Genomic DNA, 21579 nt, shown 5'->3' on the forward strand with positions numbered 1-21579 from the left:
TCCGTGGCAGTTTAAAATAATGAAATACTAGAATACTACGTATACTCAATTTGACAAAAGAACGTCTGTTTAATTTAAGGCTGCAATTATTTTTCTCGTAATGATTATTGTCCAGTTGTTTTATTTAATAAAAATATTAACTTAAAAAAGAAAACAAAAATAGGGCTTAATTACGTACCTATTATTTCAATACCAAGGGATATAATCTGTCATTGATTGAAGATTCCAATATGCTTAACATATTAACTGTGTTAATACAGTAACGTTAATTATTTGAGAGTGAATTAAATTCACTACCAATATACAATAATAAAATAAACGCGTTGTAAATTAAATTAGTAAAATAGTATTAGTTTCGATATTGACCATGTTTGGTATTAAAACTGTATTGACATTTTGTATATCTTTTTCCAGAGCAAGTTGTAACAAAATTTCTTTAGTCTGTAAGTTTGTCCTTATACATATCTCTTTCAGTAAACCTTTCTTCGCGTTCATCGTTTGTACAAATATGACAGACAGCATAAAATCGTGTAACTAAACATCGCAGGGGAAATCAGGAACATGTTTAGATTCCAACTACAGTTCTTGCGCCAAATGACCTGCCGTCCGTTTCGCAGGCGGTGACTAAATGTAATATTTCATCAGGTAAATTAAATGAATCAGGCATTTCATATACGCTTACTTTAACTTTCGAAACACTAATTTTAGACAAAAAATTAAGGCTACTTTAAAAGAAACATGTTACGTAAAACATTTAGCCCTATGCTCATTATGTTCTTTATTTTCGATTGAAAATTTGGATATTAAAAAAAACTTTAGCTCTGAATAATTGGATTTGTACTATTGTTTCCATTTTAATTTCAATTTTGTTTCTTTTGAATCAAAATTGTGTTTAGTTGTAAGTTTGTCCTAAATGCCGTCTTTTCCAGTAAAGCTTTACATCAGACCATTTTTTCAATCAACATGTCAATGGGAGAAATTGGACACAGAACGTGGAGAGGTAGAAGGCGTTAGCAAATACATACATCGAAACTTTACGTAACTTTACGTAAAAGTGCGTAAACTTGATCAGGTACACATCTAATGACGACAAATGACATAAGAGGATATCTAAATATCGGTAAACTTCAGTAAGTAACGAATACCAAGAACTAAAAAAATATTTTTTGCGGACTTATACTTTTCAACTAATTTTATAAACAATTTTACCTATCTTTTAACTAACATAAAATACCTTCTAGTAACATTGCAGTTAAGCAAAACTTATAAAAATCTTTAAATTTTTAATGATTTGGTCATTTGGCTAAAACATTAAACTACGTATATATAGGTACATACCTATTTAAATCAATTGCAGATATTGTACTACTATGCAAAGTAAAACAGGAAACTGTTTGAAGAGAGCAATGATTATTGTTCTATACTAAGCCGAATTTAAATTTTTCATAAATATGTTTAGTTTGTAAGTTTGCCCTTATCTCGAATCTCTTCCAGTATGAATTAGCTGTCGTTTATACTGGCGGTAGCGGAAATCAAAGGCGGTCACGGTCACAAGTTGAGAGGTGCTCCCTAACGAATTGAGGGATACTTATGTTGCGAGAGGCGATTCCCAATACGAATGAAGGAAAATTAAACGCGGAGGCGCAGGAACGTCGCGCAGCATTTTAGTAAATTATTACTGTCCGTTTCGGGTCCATAAATAATACAGGTATTAACTATATGACGTGTAAGTCGGTAGAGTATGCAATATATATTTATATTTATTTATACTACTTATATATATTCGTCAGTTACCATACTTGTATGTTTAATTATCTTTTACAGTTATTTTTAATGCGACGACGACCCGGATAGCGGATAGGTAGAGTTGCCTAAATTCGTGGTACGAGATAAGTTTAATTTATTTAGGGGTAAGTCATACAAAATTTCTTTTTTAACGAAAGGCGCCATAGGGTTCCGCGTTTGTAAAACCCATTTTACAAGCCTATGACCAGTTTGAGCACTATCCTAGTGTGGCTAGTTGCTTATCTTTTATTAAACTGCATGAAATCAATGCGTCCCGGAATGAAATATATTTCATAACGTTTAATAGTCATGTCTATTTTTATAACGTGGTCGAAAGACTGGTACTAGTGATCCCATTTTGGTCCGTACCGAAATGGGAATGATTTTTATACGAGTATAATAAATGATACACATATATACCAATAAACTAAGACTTAATCTATTCCTATAGTATGTTATTAACATACTGTACGTATGTACGTAAATACTAAGAAAAAACATACAAGCAATCAAAACTAAAACGAACTAAAAACAATGCAAAACAGCAAAAAAACAAAAACATACAAAAATCTCAAACAAATCTTGAAACCTCTTAAACAAAAATAAAATAATATGAAACAATCAAAAAGGAAACTAAAAGGTTTAGTTGAATAATCAAAACCAAAACGAATATAAAAAAACAAAACAGCAAAAAACAAACACAAATATCACACAAACATCTTTATATTACTCAAAATAAAAATAAAATTATATGGAACCAATAAAAACGCAACAAAAAGGTTTAATTGCCAAAACGATATTTAAATCTTTACAAAAATATAAATTCCAACTACAAATGAAAAACCTATAAAAACACAAATGAAAAATAAAACTCAACCCAATATAAATAAACAGGTTTTTTAAATACAAAAATAGAACGTATAAATAAAATAAAATATCTCATGAGTAAAAATCACATAGACGAAATAATATAAAAACATTAGTATTCAAAAAGTTGTTTCACTTAATATATAATAATATATGCTAAATATTCAATTATCTGAATTTATGTACTTTCTAATAAATAAATAAAAACAATAAGAATTATCTATTTCTTAATAGATTTACAAGTTCATTTACAAATAAACCTTTATCAAGAGTATCAAATAAACAATATTTGATGGCCATCAAAATAAATATCTCTATTATTTTTGAAATATATTGGCAATTTTAAACCTACCTGTTGTTTTATTCCCAACAGTCCGTAAAATAAAAGTTATAAAATATTTAATTTGTTTTGGGATACATTTTAAACCTGCAATTAATATAATGTGTTTATTATCCCAAAATTAAATATTTTATTATTTTTATCCTACTATACCCTCAGACAAACTAACAGCCAGTAACACATTTTGAAAAATAAAGTGTCAGTATTGTTTTTATTTAAACGTAATATTTGTTATTGATATACGAAATATAATAATATGATTTTGTTACTGACTGGTTATTGAAACAAGGATAATAAAGTATTGAACAGAATTGGACAAGTTGGGGTTACATTGTTGACAAAGTAAGAAATGTTTTCTAATTTAAATATTCATAAATGAACTACCCCACCTTGCCTAAACTATACCTATACTAGAATACCACAAATTTATCTTACTGATGAAGCCTAGGAGATCGATATTTACCGATATATATTTTCGTAAAATGACTTCTATAAACAATAACCCAGTAAGATAAGTTTATGGCATGATCAAGACAGAGATAGATACAATTTACAACTCAACTCAAGAGCAATTAAAATGGGAAAGTTTGTATGAGATTTATAATCTAGTTTGCAACTGATGTTGCAAACTAGATTATATCACCACCGACTTATGAGTGGGACTAGTTGGGATGAGACCATGAAGGAAATAAAAATGATACTTATAGGGCTATATATACCTATATATAGCCCTATAAGTTTGTCTCAATCTCGACTAGAAAGTTTAAAATTTTAGGGCTGCAAATAAAGCCTTTCTGAGAACACAGTTTTATTTACCATATACAAACACAAGACCTGGATCTTCAGCATTTAACTGATGCAGACAGCGGCGGCACCCGAAAAACAACAAGGGCTGAAACTTAATATTTGTGTAAGTATGAAGTGAATGGTAAGAAATGTAAAGATTCAAAGAATTTTTCTTCAAATGTTTTGTGGAAGTACCTATCCATTATTAGCACCCCTCCAAATACATATGTCATGTTCAACCTTGACAAGAAAAAAGTGGTACTATATCTATAATCCTACAGAAATCAGGAGCTATGTTTATGACCAGATAGATTTATGGGGACAGAATGAAATGACTAGTATACAGGAATAAAAGCAACGATAATTGAGTTTATCGATATAGGGATTAGGGTTTGCAATCCGAATATTCAGATATTCAATATCCGCTAATAATAATATCCGAAAATATTCGAATAATACATCTCAAAATATCCGAATAAACGGATAATTTATATAACACAGAAATAACGTTTTTAACTATGTTTTAATACAAAGACCCCAACTAATTTTAAATGATTACCATAATAGCTAACATAATGTTATCTTTAAAAGCGTACGTTAATAAAGAGGCTTTATATATGGATAAACTGGTTCATATTTGGAAGTACATCTAGTGCCTCACCTCTCTTCTCTCCAGTCCTGTCCAAGTGACAGAGCCAGCGAAGTCGTGCGGCTAAAATATAGCCATTTGTATCGGGTGCCGCAACTAGCTCTCTAGCTCCCTATTTTTCCTACGCCTCCAACTTCTATATTCATCTCTGATAGGTCTCAGAATCTTCCGCCAGAATTTCGTCTTCATCATTAAAAGCTTGTTCTCTTTTTTTCGAGTCAGAGTCCAAGTGTGAAACTTACCCATACATCAAAATCTAATTACTGTCTTATAGACTCGAATTTTGGTCAGTTTACTGATTAACTTGGACACTATTAGAACTCGGTGGAGCGCTGCAGAGCATCTTAGGGCATTTTGGATTCGAACATCTATCTCCTCTTCCCTTCGGTTGGTAACATCCGGCACTGTGCAACCAAGATACCTAATACCATTCACACCTTTGTAGGTAGTTGCTACGACTTTTTTCACATTGATGTGCTGACCTTTTCATTTGGAGATTCTTCTTTTTTCTGTTGGTTGATTCTGAGACTAATCTTCTCTCCTTCCTACTCTACGATCCTGTCCCTAGCCTCCAGGTCGGTTTTATTTTGAGCCTATAGCCCCAAGTCATCAGCTTATTCAATGATCTTATGTTTGCCGTTCAAGTCTACAGCCCCACAAACAATTTTTAGACGATGTATTTGAGTGCCAAGTTGAACAGCATTGGCGAAAGAGCGTCTTCTTGTTTCAGACAGTGACTAGTTCAAATTCGGCTGAATTTCCACGAGCTTTGTACACTAATCCTGCTTAATTTGGTAGCTCTTTAAAGCACTGCATAATTATAAAGTGTCTCTCTCTTCTGACATAATTATGCTTTGGCAAATTCAACAAATAAAAAAATGGATGTCTTATACCTACTCCCATTTCTTTTCCATCACCTGTTTCAACAGCTAGAAATATATAATCCACAGTATTGTACTGCGGTTCTTGCAATGAAAGCATTAATAACTATGAAAGAAAAAAAAACAGGGACTTTGTCTAAAACTAATAATCATCAACAACTTAACTAAAAATTGCATTCGTGATATTTTAACTCTGCATGAGTCTCCGCCTGATTATGTGATCGCAAAGCATCCTATAAGGTGTCTGTGAAACTGAATGTGCCCATTTATTTATGATTATTTATTTAATAGTTCTATAGTCCTAGGTGGTTTTTTGCCCACAGTTCTGCTGATTTACGCATTTTTTTAAAAGTAAGATGCTAAATTCGCATGACGGCACTCTAGTATCACAGCCGTTATCAACTCCACGCTTATTTTAAAGCTAGTTTTACGAATTATATTACCTGGAATAAATCTTTTGTTTCATTTATAATTATCCGAAATAATCTGAATATTCGGATAGTAAAAATGTTATTATTCGAATTATCCGAATAATAAAATCGGACAGATATTGCAAACCCTAATAGGGACTCCCTCTCCCTAGCTGTCTTTAAGACGAAAGTGGAGGTCTCGCGCGAAATCGCCTTTTCATACAAACGTAGTCCTTATTTTGCCTCTCTGGATATTCATATTATTTAAAATATTTTGACACACTTTAGGAGCATTTTTAAAATTGTATGAAAACTGTTTTTCGCTCCTAATTTTTACAATAATCAAAAATATTAAAAAAGTGAAAAGTAGGGGCATAGCTATTGTTAATATACACCAAATTAGAGAGAAAAATGGGGACTACGTCTGTATGGAGAAGCGGCCGTCCCCTTTCCTCTTAATTCTGATGTGTATCTAATTATGACTGATGACTGCGTGTTAATCAAGTGGCGACTTACCATACATAATAAAATACAAGCATAAAAAAATGCCATCTTATTTTCTTTAGTAGGTTTAAAAATAAATAAATCTTGGCTCTAAAACTAAATAATAGCGCCATCTTTTGACGGCGTAGAAAATCAGGTAGTTAAAAGTATGGAAAATGCTAAAAGATGTCGACAGCTTGCTTGGAGTTTAGGGAGCAGCACAGAGGCCCGTTAGCCGTTATGCATGCGTGCTGATGGTGCATTACCTAGTTGGTTACTAAATTCTGTTACTGCAATAATCTTTATCTTCATAAAATATACCAACGAAAGTTGAATAAACTTTATATTAAAACAAAGTACACAAAATCAGGAATTACATATGACAATATCATTCAAAATGGCCTCCTCTGGCCTTGACACAGGCCCTCAAACGACGAGGCCAGTCATCAATAGCGGCACGCACGATTGTCATGTCTAATTCCGTCACTGTCTTAACCATGGCCCGCTTGAGGGAGTCAAGATTTGTGTGGGGTTTAGCACAGGCTTTCTCCTCAATAACCTGCCATATGGCATAATCCAGGGGGTTAAGGTCCGGGCTGGAGGACGGTCAGTCTTCGTGGGCAATAAAGTAAATTTTGGTCCTTCAAAACCAGGCTTGAGTTGTTTTTGCCTTATGTGCAGGAGCTGAGTCATATTGAAAGACCCATGGCTGGTTTTGAAATAGGGTGTGGCTTAAGGGCTTCACTATTGGTTCGAGAACGGTTTCCTGGTAAACTTTGGCCCCAGTTTTCACACCTTTTTCACAGAAATGAACCTGTGTTAGCCCTGAGTACACATCCCAGCCAAATCGTCACATAAGAGGGATGATGGCCTCGTTGCACTCTCGGAACAGCCGCAATCGCCTCTTGACTGTTTTTGCATACACTCTGTCATTCTGGCGGTTACAACATTCTTCAATGGTAAAAAATTTTTCATCTGTAAATAGTATTTTTCGGTGGCCATTTTGTGCGTACCGCTTCAATAGCACGCGACTTCTCTCTAGCCTCATAGTCTTTAATCGTGCATTAAGCAAATTACCTTTTTGTCTGCGGTAAGCGTGTAGTCCAAGGTCTTTATTGATAACTTTTTTAGGGAGATTCTCTTCACAGACATCTGTATTGCCAACAACTTTTGTTTCCGGACGGGGTTTCTTGCAATTCTCGCCTTCACTGTCTTTATTAAAGCTGGGGTTCGAACGGTGCGTGGTCTTCCAGACCTCTTGCGGTCATCGAAGCTCTGAGTACTATTGTATCTATTCATTGTGCGATAAACAAATTGTTTGTTGATTTTTAGGTTTTCAAGCAACTTCAAAATCATGTTTGGCGGGTGCCCACATTTGTGCAACGCAATTACTGCGATACGATTCTCTTTTAGGCCCCAATTCATTATAGATAGGTACGACGAGATAAGCGTTATGTGTGGTACATAATTATAGCTCACAAATCCACCACATTGACATTTTTTATTTTTTCGGTAGCATTTGTTTTAACGGAAATAAAGAGGTTGCAAATCGAATAACAGAACTTAGTAACGAACTAGGTATATAACGTGTAATTGTGTCTCAAAATAGTTTAATATGTTACAATTTGTGCCACTTTGGCAATAGCTGTAAGGTGCAAATCGTAATTTGAATTAATAAAATAAATAACACCAAACTTGTCTTAAAAGGCCTCTGCGCTGTTTGCTTCGGCACCCACCCTTGCGCACGCCACCCAAAATATTTTACCTTTTTGTCGCCGAGCAATGCCGCGGACGGTCAGACAGATGGACATGACGAAACTATGAGGGTTCCTAGTTGACTATGGAACCTTAGAAATGAAAATTAACTACCTATGCCATTCATTTTCCTTAGATGTACTAAGCCATACCACGAAATTAACGGAGTTTTAAAAAAACACCGTGTATATGGTATATAATTATTACAGATTTATTCTTCAAGTGTTTCTCAATAAAAAGACACGTCATGATCTTGTAGTCTATTTTTAATGCTAGAAAAAAAGAATACAAATGCACGTCACTACCTAGGCGCCAGGGTTCAGGTAGAAAATAACACGAACATTAAATTTGTAAAATTATTTATATTGCAGTAATACCTAAAATTGTCACAACAAACTGTTAGGAATTGCCACGAACCTACCATATACAATTACCACTTACAACATTAGATACTTATGTCTAAAATACATATGTGTATACAGTCAAACACAGCTGATTTTCACCGAGTTCATTTTGTACCCAATACCAATAAATTTGACGTTTGTGAATTTTTGTACTTAATCCAAAATAATTATAAAACCCTAAAAATCTATAAAATCCAACCATTAAAATTCCATAAAATCCAATCATTAAAGTCCACATTCCAACCATTAAAATTTTATTTTGTTTTTACAAGCTTTTATTTAACTTGCCCTGTTAGTATGTATGGGACAAATCTTGCAAGTTAAATTTGCCGCTTTCCGATAAAGCTGTAAATTTGCATACATATGTAAGTCGGGTGATAATGTAATATTATTGTACCATCAAGCTGATCTGATGATGGAGACAGGAGGTAGCCATAAGAACTCTGTGATAAAACAACGCAACCTAATTGTGTTTGGGGTTTTAGAATTGTCTCGATGCTGCCTGTGGAAAAATGTACAGTCAGCAATAAAAGCTTGTATCAAAAATGTTTTTTTTTGCCATCAACTTATATTAGACTTTAGATAAGTACATGTCACAGTCACTTTCAGCAAAAAACAATCAACTTATTTTGAATACATTTCGATCAGATTATCAATCGGACACGTTCTAAAATAATTGGTTAGATAGGTACCCATTAGTGTAAGCAAGTGAAGCTTAGCTGCTTAGGTATAAAATAGGTAAAAAGCTCGTATATGCTCCAATTTTTAGGTACACGTAATTTTTTAATATCTCAGTATTGACATAGGCACACATATAATGGCGATAATTTTTCTCTATCTGCCACTAATTAGTAATTACGAACACTATTTAAAGACATTTCGTGCCAAACCATTTTACATATATCATATTTTGCCTGTTTTATTTTCATTATCATATTATAATATAAGTAATATGTGTTGTATATTTACAAATTATTATGCAATATGAATTATATCCACCGGTTCAATCTCACTGAATTAATCCAACCATTTGAAATTCTAAGCTTTCCAGCTTTACTACCCAGCCCATTACATTTCAATTGAAAGGATGAAGGCCAGGGAGCCTAGCCAAGATGGCAATCGTTGATAGAAAACGCCAACTGAAATTTAAATTGTATATGTATTGAAATATTCACATGACATTTCATAGCATCGTGATCCCATTTTTTATTTTCGTTTGACGTTTGTCAAGGTAAGATTATCATCTTGGCTAGGCCCCCACAATGCTCATATACTTTTCACGAAGACCGGTTATATACTTTCGTTATACATCCTCTTATGATGTGATAAATTCACTCCGTAACACCGTGTGTTTGACCGCATGCACGTTAAAACTAACATAAACGACTTAACGTTACATCACATGTAGAACGAGATATTTTATAAGTAACAATAGCGGAGCATTGCTGACATTGCTGAGGCTCCGTTCCCACCAAACGAGTTAACATGCAGTTTGACAGTCCATATAAGTAGTGCTCCAGTGAAGGCATTGCTTAATATTATGCGATTATTAAACTAGAATTTGAAACATTAAATTCCAGAGGAATTTGAAAGCCTACACAACTATTACACAAAGCTGTAGATAACTAAACGCGAAACTCCGTTTTCGATTCCATTTTTTAGAAAAAAAGCTGATCCTTTTACATATTTACAGGGTCACATAACAACAGATGTAAATTTTTGCCTTTATCTTTTCTGTAAGTAGTAGGTACCCAATCACTAAGAAGAGGTGATAGAGTCAGACCAAGACGAACAACGAATTTGATAGCAAACGCAGTGTAAGTGGTATTTATACATCATCATAGAAGTTTGACGTTTTAAATAACACTTGTGCTATCATAACCTTGCCTCTCCTTGGCCTGGCCTGACCCTACCAACATCCACATTTTTAATATTTCCAGAAATTACATCAGGTTTGATTTGATGCAGTAGTGCCTACCACATACTCGTAGACCGCTATTTTTATGATATCTTGTAACTTGTAAAACAAGCGAATCTTAAGACTTCCAGTAGTACTTATTACATGATTTAGAACATCGTTACTTCTATACGAGTATCATAATGGTAGGACATAGGTAAAAGATTAAAAATGGGTATCTTTGTCGAATGATAAACGGTATCGCGGCCAGAAGGTTACGTACGAGTATATGTTGGTTGCAATTTTATCGTCAATTGTGTTATGTAATGCGTCATTTTTGGACACATTCTTGTATTGTAAGAAAGTGATGGCTACGGGGTAGGACGATAAATAATTGACCATCTTAGACGAACAGTTGTGTAAGCTTTTAACGTTTTTGGGCAGTTATTGCGAAAAAGCACTTATATAGAAAAATCTAAATGATCCATATATTCCGTCAGCATCAAAACTAGCATATCATACGCGTTAAATTCTTTAACAGCTTTGCAGAAACAGATGTCTCTATATGAAGAACAATTACACTGTGGCAGATACTTTTAAAACGGGAATTGTAGATATACTGAATTGTAAATCTCTATTTAGAAAAGTATTATAAGTTATTTCATCTACTAATATTGATGCTGACTGTACATTACATAGGTACTTAATATATTTTCAAATGGGTATATGCTAGCTGTCCGGTACATACATTAAGAACTTTAGTACCATTCCAATATCGAGTAATGTTGCAACCGCATTTTTATATTAAAGCAAGGAAGAGATGAAATACGTAGTAATAAAATTATGGATCTTATAAGACGATTACTGGCTTAAACTCAAAACTATGTTCACTATCATTCCTGTAGACATACCTAAAAGTGGCTATAAAGGTTTTTTTTAATTTATTATTATGATGAAATCATTACCTAGATGCCCACAAGCTGTTAGCTTTTGTCCACAGGAGAGAAAACTGTATAGTTCTGACACATAAGTTTTCTGTCCTGTGGACATGTGTTAACAGCTTGTGGGCATGTAGTTAAGTAATGATTTTATCATAATTATCCAAATAAAAGGAGTACCTTTTTATGTGGATAGGGGTTAAATAAGATAATTAATCTTTGAAGCCCTTGATTTTTGGGTACGTCTACAGGAAAGACGTGAACACAGTTTTGTGTTTGACCCTACAGCAGTATATGTATAGTTCTGTTTCAAAAACACCTAAGAAACCATTCCATTCCATTCGGGATACTTCAATTAAAAATTTTAATAGTATTAACATTTACACCAATCAACTCATGTTTACCTGAAATTCCTGAAACTAGTCACTTAACTTGTTTTGACCAATTTCGAGATCGATTCAGTAGAGTTAAAATGTCACTAAAATATGGAAAAAGTTAATTCCCAACATATATTATAATTAATTTTGATAGAAAATAATATGGAACATTTAGTACAAATTAGTTTTCTTAAGGTCGCAAGATGGGCAAAAATATACCATTCGTTAATTATTCTAAAGCTTTATAATTTTACATGTACGTGAGCCAACTCATTTAAATTAAAACCAATCATGACATATTGATTCCTAAATTAATAGTCTTCCGGAAAAGGTTTTATGTAGGTATGTGTTAAATGTTACTACAACAGGTGATTTTCCTTCCTTCGGATCTCTTAATTTATACACTCGAGCTATCAATAAAACGATTGAATAATCAGTACATTTCAGAAGTCCAAAACTTACTATACAATAATAATAAATATTATCCGAGTAATTGACATAGAATAAGTACAAAACTGGTCTATTTAAATAGTCTATGCCAACATCCAAAATACAGTCTTAGATTTAAAGTTCACTTCAAATATGTTTTCGTAAATCACGAGATTGTATAAATAAACAACGAGACCGTGGAGTTAATACGAGTACCTACGGTTGACGAATTTCGATAGGTGGCACCAAACTACCCGAAAACAAACAATATAGGTACATACTTACTCAGTCAAATACAATGACATATTGTGACGTAAGCACCAAATACACGGTCGCCCAAAAATACATTGACATTTTTTTTTCCTCCGGCATAATGTTGATAATTTTAACACACCTTTGCGTTAGTGTAACAAAGCTAAAAGAGAACATTTCGGAGATCAGTCAAAGGATTGTATATAGTTTAAATTTTTATGATATTTTATAAAATATGTCACATAAAAAAAATATTCCTACATACAACGTATTCTTGGGCCAATCTATATACATATTGCATAAGTATTATAAAAGTAACCAGTGCACTGATCTGATTTTGACTGATCGAGGGTTTCAGTATTCTGATGTTAAAATGTGCTTCTATCGGTAAATTAATCCTTAATTTCAGTTAATTCCTCCATATTCACATTAATATCGTAGGTAGTTGGCGCCATTTTTTTTGCCAAACATTTTCTTTATCAATCTTTTAGATGGCCAGTAAGCTTGATGAGAATGGAGTATCGGCAATGTATGCTTTATCTCTTGTTCTTATTTTTCATGGTGAGCCGCCGCCAGAAGCTCGTCTTCTCCGCCGGCGGCTGCTCCTCCCTGGTCTCCTCACCCCTCGTCTCTCCTCGTAGCATATCCAGGAACGTCGGATCATTCTTCCGTACGTTTTTCTCAATTTTCACAGCCTCGGCGCTTAATTCCGCCTTTAATTTCTCAGGGCTCGTATTCTCGACCTTAAACTCGTTAGGGTCTTCAACGAACGCCTGCTGTAGATCCCGCATGATCTTCTTCCGTATAGTCTTCTTCATGCTGAGGTGCCGTTCTAAGGTTTTGACGTCACCGTTTGTGTAGGTGCGGTAGTCGTCCTTCTTTTTCTTGGACTTCTTGCCTTTGTCGTCATCTTCGAAACTTTTGGTATCATATTGCTGGTTGAGACCGAAGATGTCCCGCAGATGCGGGATGGCGCGCTCTGACGTCATTTTGATTTCGTAGGCGACCGCCTCTTGTGCTTAGATCACAGACACCTCATTGTGGGACCTGGAATTGAGAAAATAAATACTTTAGAAAATGAGTGACATCACACAAGTTTAACCTTAAAAGAAGCATATATCGTGTTATAGTAAGTATATAATGAACCTTAAATAGGGCGCATGTACAATCACCGCGACCAGGCCGCGTAGCCAACGTGCAAATCGCTTACGCTCCGTAGCGATCGAAACGCAACTGTTACTGTCCCACTAATATGGAAGAGTGATGGAGAGACACAAAGCGATTCGTTGTCGAAGCGATAGCGATTGTCACCTTGGCTAGGCTGGCAGGTCAGTTCTAACATAAAAAATCACGTTTCTAAAGTGCTAAAAAAATAAATCAGGGTGCCTAACTCCTAAATGATCTCGTTTAGTTCACGCAATGTATGCTTAGCATCGTCAGCCTTTATTGATTTTGATGAAGACATTATGGATGAAACAGCAAATAACTTCGCTAAGAAAGTTTCATTCCGATAGTAATAGCTACGTGTTCTGAAAACAGTGAGAAATAATGGCTGTTGATTGTTTTAAGAACACGCAGACTAGGTACTTTTCTATGATCGTAAGTATATCACGCAATTCTGTTAAATGCTTTACTGTGCAGGTAATAAAGTTTAAATATCTAGAAACGCAGGTAGATACCTACTTGACACTAGTAGTTTAAATAATAACCAGTAAATTCTATGCACTAGCAACAAAATCATTGGTGTCTGTTTTTACCATTTTCTGGCTCGAATTTGATTCTTATCTATATTAAGAAAAAGGTGTTTTCGTGTATTTGTGCTACAGGTTGATAAAACATTCGTTGTAGACTCTTAACAATAGACATTAACATTTCTATCCCGTTGGAAAAGGCGATAAATCAAGTCTTTTCTTGACGCGCACGCGATTGGTCTCGCGTCAGGAGATGAGTTCTTTATAATTTCTTTAAAATTAGACAATAACAATCTAGTTACCTAATAATAACAGATAAGTATATACTAATTTTAATGGCACTTATTTAATTTGGTGTGTTAGTTAGGTTAGTAAGTTGTTATTTAATATAATGTAGGCTAAATCTTAGAATCTAAAGTAGAATTACTTCCTGATGTTGATGATATGATGATGTTTCACAAAAGTGAATGAAGATTACGGCATTATTACAATTTATAATGAATTTAAATCCAGTGTGTGTGGCGGAACAGCTTTGACGCAGGGCAAGCTTTAAGCTACTGCTTAATGACCTGAGTAATTAGCAATTTAATAACTTCACTGAGCCCTCGTTTTGTTTTTGTTATTGGTTTTGGAGACCATTAATGCAAACATAATAAGAATTAAGTTCAAAATAGTTTTTTAAATTAAGTTGTGTTTCGCCCTTTGTGTATTTAGTGTATATTTTTATACACATTGGCCCATTTTCCTTACGTATAGAAGTAAAAATTATAAGTTATTGAATAACTGTTATATATTGTTAGCGGAATTCATTATAAAGCTATAGATTGTAGTATCTACAGTTAGCTTAGCATCTTATTATTTAAAAAAATATTTTATTTAAACTTTATTGCACAATATAACAAATAAAGTACAAATTGCGAACTTAATGCCTAAAGGAATTCTCTACCAGTCCACCATCAGGCTAAACAGAAACCATAGTACGTGCAAGCATTAAACAAAAAAAAAACAGAATAAGTAACTTAAAACTAGCAAAATAGCGATAAATAATATATACTAACGGTAATAAACTTTCGTAAATATACTATAATTAAATATACATACATATACAATGTGTCCGGTCAACGATGTCGGAGCCGTTAAGGGCGTGTAGTACAATCGATTTCATCGATAAATCACCACGTGTTTTTTTTTTTAAGTCAAGGGTAATTAAATGGCGGCATTTTTAATTTTTCGAACACCTGAGCACGGGTGCTCGTGGTATTTTTGGCATTATCTGTCAATTTTTCGTCCCACGAATACAAAAAATATCTTATTGGATGGCTAAACATGTAAGCAATCGATTAAAGCTAATAATTGTATGCAAACATTTCAATAGCAAGGCAAAAAAAAATATTAAAAGTAAATAATCAGAACAGAAACGCATTACTTTTTCAGTTTTTATTTTTTTATGTAAAAACTAGGTCGTTTACCTACATTTTTTTTGTTTTGTGTTCGTAGTACAGGATATTGGCTAGACATCAATACCAAAATTACGGATCTGACATAATAACTTTAGAAGTTACAGAGGTCCCAACATGTGCCTAAAAATGTGTTGTTTTTTTAGAGAAGGAGAAAAAATAAAACAAAGCGCTAATAATCATTTAAATTTTAATAAAAATCATAACAAAAGTATCTTAACGCTAAAGATGACTAACTAGTTGAGTAACTGCTCAAAATAGCCCCCTCGATTTTGTAGACAAGCAGTTGCTCTTATCGCAATATGCTGCGTATACCGCCGAATCATCTCCTTATCTTCTCTTAACATGTTTCCATGTTCAATTATTCTTTGCACTAAATCTTCCCTTGTGCCCGGTATGTCAACGTACACTCTTTGTTTCAAGGTGCCCCATAGAAAATAATCGAGTGGAGTTAAGTCCGGTGATCGAGGCGGCCAAGCGACATGTCCGTCACGTCCAACCCACGGGACATAATGCTCATTCAAATAATTTCGCACATCTCTTGCAAAATGTGGAGGAGCACCATCCAGCTGCAAAATCATCCTCCTCCTGTATGCTACTGGCAGCTCCATTAATGCGTCATGGAACTGTGTTTGGAGAAATTCTAAAAATCGTGGGCCATTCATTGTCCCAGGTAGAATAATTGGCCCAACTAAAATATCGTCAATGATTCCCGCCCAAACATTTACTGAGAATTGGTGCTGGAACGAACTTGGTCTCACAGCATGAGGATTCTCCAACTGCCACAGATGCTCATTGCGGTGGTTTACGTATCCCAATCGCGTGAAAGTGGCCTCGTCGGTCCACATAATACGTTTCAAAAACGTTTGATCTATTCGTGCTCTTCTTGTTATCCAGGAACAAAAAACTGATCTTGCAGCGTAATCTGGTCCAATAATGTCTTGTACTCGTCTGAAATGGTAAGGGTGTAATCCTTCTCTTTTTAATACTCTCCAGACTGTCCACTTGCATAAATTCATCCTGTTCGCTATTCTTCTAATGCTCAGTCTCGGGTCCTGTGTGACTAATCTTAAGATCTCTTCTTCGTCCTGGGGTGCCACAAGTCGAACACGTTCATCCGCGGGTCTTCTTATGCCGTTCTCAGCGAGCCGTGCATGAATTCTTATGAATGTGCGAGAATTCGGAATGGGTCTGTTAGGAAACCTCCTTGCGTACTCTCGAACAGCAGCATTAGCGTTCCCGTTGCAAAACCCGTAAACGAAATGTATGTCAGCAGTGTGCTGACTAGAATAGTAGCCGTCTTCCATTTTAACAAAAACGTAAAATAAACAGCAGGTCCAACAACTAACAAAAGTTTCAACAATAACACAATCGAACTGAAGTAAGCCAAAGATAGCAGAAGTTTGTTATCACAACGCAGAGCGAGGGATGACTGATTGATCTGGCAGCACCCCTTGACTTATCTACTTGCTTGTAAAAGAAAAACTGGGAGTGGGGATGATAATTCTTGGGATTATCTCAAGTTATTAATAAAGGTAATTAACAGGGTCATATTTGAACACGTGTTATTTTTGAAGTATCGAAGATAGAGCTATGATTTTGGTATGCATTTCTAGCTAATATCCTGTACTACAAATGCAAAACAAAAAAAATGTAGGTAAACGACCTAGTTTTTACATAAAAAAATAAAAACTGAAAAAATAATGCGTTTCTGTCCTAATTATTTACTTTTAATATTTTTTTTTGCCTTACTATTGAAATGTTTGCATACAATTATTAGCTTTAATCGATTGCTTACATGTTTAGCCATCCAATAAGATATTTTTTGTATTCGTAGGACGAAAAATTTACAGATAATTCCAAAAATACCACGTGCACCAGTGCTCAGGTGTTTGAAAAATTAAAAATGCCGCCATTTCATTACCCTTGACTTAAAAAAAAAAACACGTGGTGATTTATCGATGAAATCGATTGTACTACACGCCCTTAACGGCTCCGACATCATTGACCGGACACATTGTATATTAATTTATGTACTCAGTGCAAAAAATACTACTATGACTACGATGGACAATTAACCAGAGAGCTGGTCGAAAAAGTGCTTGTGTAACATGCGCTTAAACGAGAGCTTGGTTTGAGCCTGACTGATGTTGAGTGGGAGATCATTCCAAAGCCGCCTGAACGGTAAAGGAGTTAGAGACAAAACCAGAACTATGACAAGGAACAGTAAAGACTACGGGACTTGCGAAGGGTGCAACCTGTTCGGGCAGTTATAAAATGAAATTTGGATCTGAGATAGTCGGGTGCTGTTGGATCGAATAAAACAGAGTATAGAGTGCACAAAATTCGCAACGATCTACGTTCATGAACAGGGAGCCAGTTAAGCCGACGGCGATATGCAGATATGTGGTCATATTTACGGAGTCCGAAAATAAATCTGATGCTATTATTAAGAAGCCGATCTAGTTTGTTCAGAGAAACTTGTGTGATGTTCGTGTAACATACATCAGCATAATCTACAATAGGTAATACAAGAGCCTGAACAAGGAGAACCTTAGTGCCAATCGGAAGGAAGTGCTTAAGCCGGTATAGGGCTCTAAGTGTGTTAGTGACCTGGCGACATACGTCCGACACCTACGGTTCCTACGTAAAATACTCTTTTGTAAAACGTTAACTTTCTACATCAACTGTCATTTGATACTTTGAGCTATTCAGCCACATCGGAGTTCTATCGGTTATCGAATGATGGGTATTTAATACAAACCTGCCGCTAGCGTGTCACAGTGCACAAGTAAAAGGCAAATGCTATAGAATGCCGTCTGGGCATCAAGTCCGTTAGGGTTTCCAAAATTTTATTTACAAAGGTTCTCTTAAAAAAGATTAAGTGCGGGTTGTATCACGCGCAGTTGACTCTGACTGTGATAACGATAAACGGACCTAACTATACATTTTAGCGAACTTCTTTACGATGACAGACGTTTTGGGGGTCCTAAAAAAAGTAAGTAACTACCTTTTATATGCCCCAATCATATCTAATGTGAAAGTACCTATCTAATAATATATATTTATATACGATAATGTGAAAGGGTTCTTGTTACGTTAATCTGGAAATCTCAGACGCGCTGACGCACAATGCAGCGGCTATAAACAACGGAGTCTGCGTACCGTGAAGCCGGCAGGTGCTCGAGACCACAAGTGCCAATAAATAAGAACGTAGGTACTTATATGAACTGCTGATTCTGCTGAAATATGAGTGGCGCTGGCGGAAGAAGAAGAGACCTTTACCCAGCAGTGTAAAGCCCCCACAATTGTAAATGTAATGTTCAAATCTTATCATTAAATGTAAATAGAATGTAAATTATGTAAATAACATTTAGATTTAAGTATACATTTTGCATGCCCATATTGTCGGCGAGATGTGTTGCACGGATAGAAAATGTTACCATCTAATTTATTTTACCACATTTCATGCAAATATTTAACAAATATTTTTCTATTTCAATCTCTGTATATAGTTGTACAATTTATACATATATCCGAGGACTGTAGAAAGAGCAAATACTTAATACAATTGAATAATGTACGTGTGATATTTGTCATTCTCTTTTTATTAGAGCTAAGTAAATATATAATGAATTATGCAGTACTTCATACTAATACGTACGCATAGCTTATGACGGAAAGAGCCCAAATACACGTCAAACCAAAATCAACATTTCAACAAAAAATATAATAATTTCTACAACAATTCTACGAACTTTATTTACGCACTACATTAAGAATTTCGACATTATAATTATTATAATTGAACGCCGCCAGAAAAAGTGCTGTCTAGATTAGAACCCTCAGGCCTCAACATTAAAGTAAAAGGCTGACAGCACAATAAGCTACTCATCAAATAAAAAACGTTTTGAAAAAAGTTACAGCAAAAATTTTCGCACGCGACCGTAGTTTAGTTGCATTGTGGAAAATTGCGCTCAACTGCATCGCTGCTACTTTCCCAATTCACAAACTGTAGTCCTCGACAGTGAACTAGTTCCCAGTATATCTAGACCTGAGCCAAGGTGACAATCGTACATCAAAAAACGCCAAACATGACAGATGCTACGAAAAATCACGTGACTAATTCCATACATTATTTAAGTTTTGAGTGGTGTTTTCTGTCTGTTGATAGTAGTCATCTTGTCTAGGCAACCTGGAATAAGACTTAGACGAGTGACACCACTGACAGTGACAACATTCATAGAAAACATCACAATGGAAAATGATCATGTGACTTTTCCCGATTGATCACGTCGTTCTGATATTTTTTTACTTTTCGATTGACATCTTGGTTATGACGCTCATAATTCCTGCCGACTTTTAACATTTATAGTACCTATAGTTTATAGGTATGTAGTTAAGCTTGAAGTTGAAGCGATGCGCTCGCTACTTCTTGTGAATAACAACCCAGAGATGGTAGATAAACCAAGTTGATGGTTTAGAATCAAGCAAAAATAGACTCTTTTAACAATAACGCACGAGCATAGACTCTTTGCCATAAGCTGGCAGACCTGGCCGGCTAAACAAAGGGAGTGTTAACCATATTCTGTTCTGCATAACAGTTTGACAACAATGCATAAATTGTTCTCGAGCGTGATGGACTTTCCTTGCTTTTATCATGTCATTTGCAAAATATTTGAACCGTGAAGACGTTTCATTCTTTACAAAAAGTACAATTGCTAAAAAGTTTTCGCTAAAGTTGTACCTACCTAGAAAGGAAATGAAAATGAAATGAAAAGTTTGTTACTAATTGATAGGCGCTGAGCTTAAAAGATAAGTACCTATTTCTAACGACGACTTTCACGAATGGTCAGATTACAGTTACTGGAAAGTAACTAAGTAAAGTTTAAATATCTTCGGTTACATAAACTAAGCAACAACAGCATAACTAGCTGAAGACTTGGGTTCAAGGAAGCTCACCTTTTTTCAATCGCGGAGTTCCTTAGGTCATCTTCCGATTGCATCATCATATCAGCTATATGCATTGTCGTCGATATTGCGGAAGTATGCCAAATTGCAGCTCCATCAGACACCAGGAAATGTTTCAAATTTAATTTATAATATTTAAATTACATCTACATAGAAATATGATACTATATAAGCGACGCTAAGTAAAAGTCTGTAAAATCCGTATGTGCACGCGAAGGCTTAGATTAAGTATCTTATAAAGTTTTCATATCAATACTATTTTACGCTTTAAGGTAAAGGTAATAAAGTATGATTGACATACACAAAAAACAATAAGAATAAAATAGTTTATAGCATGTCAAGCAAATGGCAAAGGTCTCCTACTCAGAAGTAGTGTCAAAAAGAAAGCCAGACATATAATGGTCAACCAAGAAAGATCGTACCTATCGTTCTTGAATGTCATGCCATTCCATTGAAAGTTAGATCTAATTTCGAGCGCAATCTATTTAAAATATTTGTATAATATAGTCTATGCCTTGAACTTAAGTTAAAATTAACCAGACGGCACAAAACAGATCAATGAAACCCTTGACGAGTACAAGTGTGAAACACAAATACAGTCAGCCGTTGTTGGGATGCTAGGTATTTGTCCGACCCATCGCCGATCGGAAGCCAACAGACGCGCCCCAGACTATTGAGTGGTTACACCCTCCTCAAATAGATTAGTTCAAGTTTAGACGCGACTTTAATAGTACTTTTGTTGTTTTGTGATGAATTCACAGCTTGGATCCCCCGGGATGTCCCATCCCGGCGTCAATCTTAGGATACTCTAGAGGAAACCTCCTAAATTCCTTAAAAAAATACCCCAAAAAAACATCTGGGGTCTAAACGGCCTTTAAGTATGTCGAGACCCTCTTCATTTATATTATATACTAATTTTTCAATCATTATCAGGATTAGGAGTATTGGTTCTGTTCTGTTTTGAATCGCTGGAAGTAAATAAGATATTTTTTCATGAAAGTTAATAGTAGATGGTTAACCAAGGGATGAAAGGCACTCATATCTGTCGGTAGTTTGGCGCCCGAACGCAGTGAGAGCGCCAATAGTCCGGGACCGAAATGGTGCCTTTCACCCGAGTTAAACACTTTTCATTTCGACTACGAGGAAAGTAAAATACGTGTGTATTTAAAAAAACATGTTTAAGTATAAACTTTTATAGTATTTTTGA

The 21579-nt window shown here is 34.9% G+C and overlaps 2 protein-coding genes across 3 annotated transcripts in view; both read right to left on the reverse strand.

The window, feature by feature from the left end:
- Positions 1-8298: 8298 nt before the first annotated feature.
- LOC133519838 (uncharacterized) overlaps positions 8299-21579 on the reverse strand; it is an 84084-nt gene continuing 70803 nt past the window's right edge. For both annotated transcript variants that reach the window (XM_061853966.1, XM_061853965.1), the window contains exon 3: positions 8299-13300. In XM_061853966.1, coding sequence (XP_061709950.1) covers positions 12790-13242 — 453 coding nt within the window. In that variant the 5' untranslated portion in view covers positions 13243-13300 and the 3' untranslated portion in view covers positions 8299-12789. The remainder of the gene's footprint in view (positions 13301-21579) is intronic.
- LOC133519485 (uncharacterized) lies at positions 15638-16708 on the reverse strand. Its single transcript, XM_061853490.1, has one exon. The coding sequence runs from the start codon at positions 16706-16708 to the stop codon at positions 15638-15640; it is 1071 nt and encodes a 356-aa protein (XP_061709474.1).

Source organism: Cydia pomonella, chromosome 7 (assembly GCF_033807575.1).
Source record: "Cydia pomonella isolate Wapato2018A chromosome 7, ilCydPomo1, whole genome shotgun sequence".
NCBI classification, from domain to species: domain Eukaryota; kingdom Metazoa; phylum Arthropoda; class Insecta; order Lepidoptera; family Tortricidae; genus Cydia; species Cydia pomonella.